This window comes from Orbicella franksi, chromosome 6 (genome assembly GCF_964199315.1).
Source record: "Orbicella franksi chromosome 6, jaOrbFran1.1, whole genome shotgun sequence".
In the NCBI taxonomy this organism is placed as follows: Eukaryota; Metazoa; Cnidaria; class Anthozoa; order Scleractinia; family Merulinidae; genus Orbicella; species Orbicella franksi.
Genome location: NC_138150.1, coordinates 23,077,971 through 23,087,810, shown reverse-complemented (window position 1 = coordinate 23,087,810; position 9,840 = coordinate 23,077,971). Strand labels below are relative to the sequence as shown.

The 9,840-nt window shown below is 38.9% G+C and overlaps 1 protein-coding gene across 1 annotated transcript in view; it reads left to right on the top strand.

Moving 5' to 3' along the window:
• The window catches only part of LOC145491344 (uncharacterized), a 515,242-nt gene that overhangs the window by 420,186 nt on the left and 85,216 nt on the right, over positions 1-9,840 (top strand). The window contains exon 28 of the mRNA XM_081470516.1: positions 1,964-2,098. Coding sequence (XP_081326642.1) covers positions 1,964-2,098 — 135 coding nt within the window. The remainder of the gene's footprint in view (positions 1-1,963; positions 2,099-9,840) is intronic.

The window sequence follows — 9,840 nt, the reverse complement described above, 5'->3', positions numbered from 1 at the left end:
ATTAGTTCTGCAGTTAGAATTAACAGGTACGGTGAAAGTGGACATCCTTGCCTTACTCCGGTGGATGGTGAAAACCAATTTGTTGTGTAACCATTGTTAAGCACTGTACTCTCACACTATAGCTGCTTCCGTATAAAGTACCTTTATCCAATTTCTTAAGCTATCACCAAAGTTAAACATCTTTAATTCATTGCTTATGCATGACCATGCTAAAGTATCGAAAGCTTTCTGAAAATCTAGTGACAATTAATACCAGAGCAATTGAATTTCTTAGTTTGCTCCATTATATTTTCACTGATGTATCCACCTTTCACAAAAACCTGTTTGAGCTGGGTGAGTCAAGGATGATGGCAATGGTTCAATTCGTTTTGCTATAGCTTTAGAAGCAATTTTATAGTCAACATTCAGGAGAGTTATTGGTCTCCAGTTTTGTAGTTTTAGTAAAGAAGATTCTTCTTTTGGTATCAAACTTATTACACCTCTTACGCTGTGAGATTGATGATTGTTCATTTTCGTATGTAGAATTAAGACAGTCAACTTATAGTCATCCCCAATTACATGTAGGTCAAAAAACATTGAGTAAAACTCGACTGTTAAGCCATCTTCTCCAGGGAATTAATGCCAGCACTGCTTTTTTAACTTGTATATTCATTGTATTAGAGCTATTAAAGTTTCCATGGCAAACAACTTGTGAAAATAGTAAACTGGGCACATTACATTGTATAATTACTTGTACTGTACACTTAGCCCTCCCTCTCTATCAAGGTGGCCCTATTATAATTTTGGGTGTACTCATTTGTAAGAAATTATTTTGGGTCATAACTTTTGCATAGAGCTTTGGCTCAACTAAGACGTATCATTCAGCAATAACGTTGTTTGAATTCTGGTATTCAACTTTGGAAAAACCTTTTAAGGGTAGATCCTCTGAACAAAATCAAACCTGTTCAAAGACTTTTCTGTTACATTTTTGTTAGTTTTCTGGAATATCATTTTATATTGATGTAATAATGCTCTAACCCTGTTTGGCAACATCATCAGAGCAGAAGAGTGGAGGCATTACAGCCACCTTAATTCAGCCCTGACATTTTGTAAACCTGAGGCTTTTTGACAAAACAATTTTAGCTTCAAAATGCAATATTTTGGTAGGACTGTTTCATGTACTTGCTGTGATATGTAAATTTGTGTGCTAAGCTGATTGTCAACTGAGGGCACCGTTAGAAAAGTATATCCACTATTTCTGCTGTAAACTTTACAAGATTCTTCAGCACGTTCTGAATTCTTCAAGTTTGTGTTAAGGAAAAAAGAGAGAAAGTATCCAACATGTTTGTGTCAAACTCCTTTCAATTGAATTTCTTTAATAGTGCAATTTTACACATTGATTTTGCGGCTGTATGGGATTTGAACTGGGGAAATAAAGGTCTGAATTATAGGCTACCCAGTATCTATACACAGATAAGGCTAACAAGCAGTTCTGTTTAGCAATAAGAAGTGAGCCTGACTGCAACAATCATATGTGCACCAGTGACCCCAGGAGGGGAGGGAGGTCAGACTCTCTGCAAGAGGTTTCCATCAGGTGCAGTATTTTTAAATGCAGAGATTACACTGCTGTGAAGTAGGATCTGATAAAAACTGCTTAACTTTAAGTGGTGCTTTATAGTTCCTTAACCAATCTTCCCTCTCCTCTTGAGGCAGCAGTGGGGAAGAATTTAGGATTATGCTACACATTTCTTAATAATGGCATGTAACATGCATGTAATGGAATATTTGTTACATTTCCACCCCAAGTAAACTCTTCCACCTAGGTCTTAAGTTATTTCGGCCTTTATCATTATTTAGTCTGGCTACAGAAATTTTCATAATTTATATACTCTTTGCTTTCAATAGCAGCATTCATGCACTTTAATACTGCAGTCATTGTGGTCATTGCTATTAAGAAACCCGTTTTTGATTCCTTCTTTTAAAGCTTCACAGAAGATCAAAAAAGGCTCTTCCATAAGAAAGAAACGTAAAGTGCCATGTTCAAGTTATGGTAATCAAGGCAATTTAAAGAAGGCAAAGCGTAAATCAAGTCAGCAGACATCAGAACCAGCCCCTGAAGGTACATTTGACTTCAACTTGTAAAACTTAGTCATCTAATTAATAAGCTCATGTGTTTCCTTCTAGAAAGGAAATGAGGACCACTTGAAGCAATGAAGGAAAATTCCTTGTCATTGTCATGCTTTCAAATTTAAAGCCCTGGCCAAACGGAGTCGCAAGCAGACGCAAGTTCAATTTGCTGGAGGGCTTTCTGATAGAAAGTTCGTTTGACTGTCCGTACTGGGGTAGCAACATGTTAAACGTTCAGGCACCTGACTACCTCTTTTTCTACTGCCCCTGTGTATATTTTTATAGTATGAGAAAGAAATTATAAATATTGACATTTTTGATGTAACTGAAAATACTACCAGTGTTGCAATCACAGATAGAGGGGGTAAGTTTCTAAAGAAAATTTGGTGCTGCGTCGGTGGGGAGTATAACAAGATAATTTGGTTTTATCTACTAGGTTGATAATGTGAATTGGCCACCGTAAAGAGATTCGAAAGCTGACGTTTCAAGCGTTAGCCCTTCGTCGGAGCGAATCGAGGAATTGTGGGTTGTGTGTGCCCTTTTCCATGATGAAGAGGATGATTATAACACCTCGGACAAAGATACTTTCGAGACGCTTCAGACTCGAAAATCGGAGTGGACTCCCGCAGAGGGCCAGTTCGCCTCTTTGGATTTTTTCATTAATAAATGCCGTCATGACATCAATAAACTTAATTTCAATCGTAACACCAAATTTTCCAACCTTTCTTCGGAAGAGAGGGCGGCACTAGAAAATCTTAGTAAGCGCAAAGACATAATTGTCAAAGCGCCCGACAAAGGCGGCGCTTTGGTTGTTTGGCGGGTCGACCTCTACCAAAAAGAAGCTTTGCAGTAACTCTCTGACACCTCTTTTTATGCTTAAGTCGATAAAGATCTCACTTCCACTAACCAACAAATTGTCAAGAGCACTATTAACGACCTTATAGTCAAACAAGAATTGCCGGCTACTGCTACCAATCTTATCATTACCAGTCCTAGAACTTCGTGTATTTACTTTTTACCTAAAATTCACAAACCTAAGAACCCAGGTCGACCTATTGTCTCTGCCTGTACTTGCCCTAGCGAACTCATTTCCAGCTATTTAGGGAAAATTATGGCACCTATCGTCAGATCTTTACCGTCGTGCGTTTAAGACAGTCAACACGCACTTCAAATTTGTCGCGATTTCAATTTCCTGGGCGAAGACAAACTTATTTTCACTATGGATATTACATCTCTTTACACCGTCATCCCAAATGGCGAAGGTCTTCTAGCCCTTAAACATATTTTTGATTTACGCGCTGTTAAGGAATCCAGCTCAGAAACACTACACCGCCTGGCTGAACTAGTTTTAACACTCAACTGTTTTTCATTCGCAGACAATTATTTTAAACAAATCAATGGCGTGGTCATGGGTACCAAAATGGGACCCAGCTACGCCAGTCTTTTCGTAGGTTACGTTGAACACCAATTTTTCAATCAATACAACGGCCCCAAACCTGAACTCTACTTTCGCTACATTGACGACTGTATCGGCGCTACCTCTTCTACCAGGGAGGACCTCAATCAATTTGTAACTGCTGTCAATTCGTTTCATCCTGCTCTTAAATATACCTGGGAAATTTCCGATACATCTTTAGCATTTCTGAATATCAAAGTTTCTATCGAAGGCAATGGTTTATGCACCAGTGTGCGCTAGAAACCCACAGATTCTCATAGTTATTTGTTGTATTCATCTTCACATCATTACATGTCAAGAATTCCATTCGTTATTCTCCGTTTCTTAGACTTCATCGTCTTTGTAGCGATGACTCTGATTTTACCTTAAAATCAGAGGAAATGTGGGATTTCTTCGACAAACGTGGCTATCCTGCTTCTGTTGTTCAAGCGGGCCATCATCGCGCCCAACAAATTGATCGACAGTCTGCACTACAAACGTCACAGAAGGAAAATAATGATAGAATTCCATTAACCCTCACATTTCACCCTCACAACCACGTAGTAAAATCCATCTTTCTAAAAAACTTTAAATTAGTTCAAAATGATCCCGATACTGGTAGAATCTTTTCGCAACCTCCATTAATTTCATTCAAACGCGAGAAAAACAAAGTAACTTTTTAGTCAGAAGTGCATTCCAAACAAGTGATCAATCCGGAACTTTTAAATGCGCACGCGCATGATTCAAAACATGTCCTTTCATTCGCAACATAGTTAGTCCCCACCACTAACTATGTTCGCAACGTTGAGAAAATATCGGGACCGAAGCGATCCATCAAGATCACTGATCATTTCACGTGTACCTCAGCCAATGTCATCTACTGCATAACCTGTACTCTTTGCAAAAAGTTATACATCGGCGAAAAAGGAGACGACTAGGCGACCGATTCCGAGAACACCTTCAGTTGGTGACGTAGAGAAAGACGACAAAAACGCAGCCAAACCGGTCGCGAGACATTTTAATCTCCCCAATCATTCTAAGCAACATATGTCAGTCTGCGGCCTTTCCCTACATCAAGTAAGCACGGAATGCCGCAAAACTCTAGAACAAAAAGTTATTTTTCAAATCGGCACTCTTAACCCTCACGGTATCAACAAACGCTTTTCATTCAACTAATTTATTCTGTTGTTTTTCACATTACTATGCACCAACCAATAGCGTAGCTCCATCTTTCTGTATATAAAACACACACAACCCACAATTCCTCGATTCGCTCCGACTAAGGGCTAACGCTCGAAACGTCAGCTTTGGAATCTCTTTACGGTGGCCAATTCACATTATCAACCCAGTTGATGAAACCAAATTATCTAATCACCGATAGAGATTGTCTAAGATTTTTTTGCCTACTTACTGGTGATTTAGAAAATCAATAACACGACAGCAAGTGGGTTGTAGCGCGAGCACTAATGAACTTTAACATTACAACCCTGATGAAGGTGGACAGAAGCCATTGAAAATTTGGAACTGAAAAGAAAATTAACAGATCGGATTACAAAAAATCTTAGAGACTGAATTTTTGAATGACTGATTTCTTCTTTTGTATTTCCTTTCATCAACGAGTTTGTTTACACCATTTCGTTATGCCCATTGTTATATACAGTGCTGTAATAATAGCAAATACAGCATTTGAATTCTCCTCAATTCTCCAGTGTGCTTCTTGTCTTAAAAATTTCATTATCACCTTTGGAAAATGCTTTATTAGCTTCTATTGTTCATAATCAAGACTTTATAGAGACTTTCATGTGACATTCTTCTCAGTGTAAATGATTTCTGCCGTCAGATATGCTTACCTTAGCTTCGAGATAATAGAGCATTCCCTGTTGCATTCTTCCTCTGGGTGACATTTTAAAATACGTTTAAAGATTTGTCCAGGATCAATTAACATTTTGTCTTTTAAGCATAATATAGCTTATAAGATTTTGATTCGAGCATCGTTGCTTTTAAGATTTCGATGTCCATATTTCCCAGCTTATTAAACGTTCCATTCTTTGACTCCACAACGATTTCTTCAAAGTTTTCTTTGTGTAAAGCTTGAATGAAAACCATTATTATGCTGCTACCCTATGAAAACCTGCCAAACGTGTGTTAAAGACTCTGAGACAAAAGCAATACTTGGTCCGTGAAAAGTCCTAGAAAAGGTAGCGATTTTCTAAGTGAACCCTGTCTTGGATCATTGATCCCGATCTGGATCATTCCAAAGGAATATTGCTTCTTTTTTATCAAATGAAGCCGCGACTATTTTTATTGTTGTTTTCCAAAAGGCTGCAATTTGAAGAGGCAGTTTCATTATTATTCTGGATTGTTTCAATATTCAGCTCTCTTGAGCAAAATGCTGGAACAGGGGAGTGGACGTCATATGCAGTGCACTTATATCCAGGATTGAACGCAAGTATTGTTTAATTAGTACTTCATATTTGGTAGGGTTATTTGACATTCTCATATTACTTCATATTTTACAGAATTGTGTGTGTTTTGGTGACTTTTTACCAATGAGGACACTTTGTGATGCTTATCATAAGGAATTTGATTCTCATTAGCATTCAGTACTGGATATATCTGATGCAGTGGCGGATCTAGGGGAGAGGAGGAGCCCAGGCCCGCCTTATCTTGGATAAAACCAAAAAAAATCACCGAAGGAAGAAAACCTGGCATTGCGAGCAAAAAACCTGCCCTCCCCCCTCCCTTAGCTCAAGGTCTGAATCCGCCACTGATATGCGCATAGCGTCTTTCATGTTACCCAACAAGGGGAAGCTTAAAGTTGGGGGTAGCCCCCCCATTGGGGGTTTAAGACCTCCCGTATGAAATTTTGTTTTTTAAGCCCTGTAAAACCAAGCAAGGAGGAAATGTTTTCGTGGACGAAAACACTATTTTTGTTTACCTAAATAGGATTTAAAGTGTGTTATACCCTTCATTGATACAATGCTAATCTTAAAGTCAGAGAAGGTCAGCGGTTGAATAATAAAATGTGAAGTGACCACTAAGAAAAGAATTCAAAAACCAACAAGAATTTAGCCACATATCTTCCACAGAGCACAAATGAAAAACCACTTCTGTCCCCATAGGGTAACAGAGGAAATAAATGTCTGAACACCGGAAAACGATTACAGATGTCATGCACCATATGGGGCATCTGCTGTATATTCAGATGTTTGGGATACATTCCGTTTATACCAGAATTGGGATGATACATGTAGTAGCTGAATTAAACAGACTCGGGGTAATTTGTGAGGGGAGAATTAGCCGATATTCATGACCATAAAAAAGCCAACAGTTAGCAGTCAAGTGAAAGTCCAATAACCATGGTAACCACCTGTCTATCTGTATTATCGTGTAACACCTTGTAGTGAGAACTACCTGAAGTTGTAAGTAGTTAATATTTACGAGCAGAATAACTGACTGCCTATGATGGAATAGCCTAGAACAACAATGAGCTCATTGGCAGCCAATAGGGGTTTGCGTTTACTAAACGAAATATTAGATCACTTGTTTAGAGTCTAGCATAAATACAGGTGTTTTGTTAATTGTTCTTCGGTTACGCCCCCGGTGGTGGGACGCCGGATACCACTATCCCGTATTGGTTACATTCTGGTTGCATTCCCCTTATGTTCCGGTTGCATTCTGGTTACGTGCTGAGTACGTTAGTGGATTAAACTCTACTGTTGGACCCAAGTACTGCGTATTCTCTGTTTCCCGTTGGATTGTTTTGCTGTAACAGATCCCGAAACCTCTAGGAGTCTGACAAACTCCGTCGCTGCAAGCGTGTTTCCCTCTGGATTGTGGTAACAAGGATAACAACTTAAGCGGCCCAAAAACCTGTTATCACAAATTCCAGAATGAGGTCAATCAAAAATGAAATGCACACTATGTACAGTTGTTGGGAATAAGCACAAAATTGTCCTGGCTGTTGTAACCTTTACATAGGCTGTAGATAGCAGTAGTCTACATGAATGGCAAACTACAATAATATTGTCCCTAAATTTGAATTTAACTTGCTCTTAGGAACAATGTGCTAAATAAATCATTACAGTGCAGTGTAATGCTACTTAATACAGTTACATACCTAAGGCATTTTCTAATTTTATTTTTGCAATAACTGTCTAGTCCCTCGTCTAGTCCCTGAACTCTCTGTTAACTTCTACTCTCTATTGAACCCTTGTGCGAGAGTCGAGAATCGATGATACCTTGCACTGATATGTTCAGAATACAACCATTTTCGCCCCTGAAAAATAAAAATTAATATAGAAGCGTGAAGCTACTAGGATCTGTTGACATAATGGGGGTTCAGCAATAGGTGTTTTTCTGTGGTGAACCATATTTTAGCTTAGTCATCATGTCACATTACGCATAGTCTCGATTTCCGCCCTTCTCTCGGGGCTGTTGCCCGAGTTTCCTCCCCAAGGGGGAAGAGCCCGGGCTCCTTTCCCGAACAGCAACTGGTAAACGAGGCTACACATCAGGAGGAGCCTGAGAAGCGATTGGGGGCCTGAACAAATCCTCATGCAAAAGTGGTGGACTTGTTTAACGTGCATATATTACATAATCATACCTTGATTTACGCTCGACTTAGTTTTTACACCCGTTTTCATTCTTGCACGCACAGCAACTATTTTTGGCATGCCGTCTCTCGAAAATTTAAGCACAACTGATTTCTCTACGGTCGAACTCAAAGATGGATGTATTTCACATCAAACTAAAGTTGAGAGTATCAAGAAGTCATTCCGTGAGAGTTAAAGTGACTGTTTTGTGTGCGGACCCATTCAAGCTGAAGTCACTACTCAGACTATTGAGAGCTGATTGACTGCACTCAAGTCGTTTGAATTATATATCCCGTAAATTGGGAAACATGCAAGGTTCCCAGAAAAAACTGCTTATTTCACAGTTTAAATGGTATTTCAGCCGTTTAGATAGCATCTATTCTCCGCTATGCACGTAACGTGAATACAGGTGTAATAAGCAAAAATTTAGTTGTATACCTATTAAAATGAATATCAACGCTAGAGAACGTCATCTTGACATCATTATCAAGTAAGAAATAAAAGAAATAATGGTGGGGTTCGTTTTTTATATAAATTATGTACAAGTGAGGTATGAAGTGATTATCCTGGTCCGCCTCGATTAGCACTGTTACCTGCGGAGCCAGGGGATTAAGGATTAATTGTGAAGTAGTAAATTATTGTTGTTGTTGTTTGTTGTTTTTGAATTTTAAACAGAGATATATTTGTGATATTATTTGATATTTTGTAATTACCATCTAGATCTGTCTTTGAAAGGCAAGTGTCAAAATGAAGATAACGCACTACACAGTGCTTCAAAGGGTGGTAATGTCGCCATCATCGAGACAATGCTGTCAAGTGGTTTTGATATGAATTCAAAAGATAGTAATGGTGACACTCCCTTGATGATCGCGGCTATGTTTGGCAAGATGGAGGCCGTACACTATCTTTTAGACAAGGGAGCAGATACGTCTTTGAAAGGCCAGTATGGAAGGAACTTACTGCACTCTGCAACAGAGGGTGGTGATGTCGCCATCATCGAGACAATGCTGTCACGTGGTTTTGATATCAATTCAAAAGATATTGATGGTGACACTCCCTTGATTATGGCGGCTTGGTGTGGCAAGATGGAGGTCGTACACTATCTTTTAGACAAGGGAGCAGATACGTCTTTGAAAGACCAGTATGGAAGGAACTTACTGCACTCTGCAACAGAGGGTGGTAATGTCGCCATCATCGAGACAATGCTGTCACGTGGTTTTGATATCAATTCAAAAGATAGTAATGGTAAAACTCCATTGATGATTGCGGCAGCTGATGGTAAAACTGAAGCTGCGAAGTATCTACTCAGCAGGGGAGCACGTTAGTCTTCTACTTCATATTTATATTGCCGTCATTTTTAAGACGGCACATTAGTAGTTAGTATTTTCACGCTCAATGGTGTGATAAAATTAGTGAGAAATTTTGGTAACTTGTGTAGAGTTTGAACTCACATATTTAGGGTTATTAAGAGTGTTGCTCCGATAGCTGTATTGGCTCCTCAAGGAGGAATACAATAATGGATTCGTTATTTACTGTAATGGAACATTCAAAGTCACGCAACAATGATTTCAGGATATATTGTTTTTCTGTGTTTACAGAGAGCAGAGGAACTAGGGATCTACAACATTAAGTATAGGTTTTCATGAATTTCCCTATAGTCAAATATATCAATTTCAATGTTATTAATTTCAGATTCTCATAGCA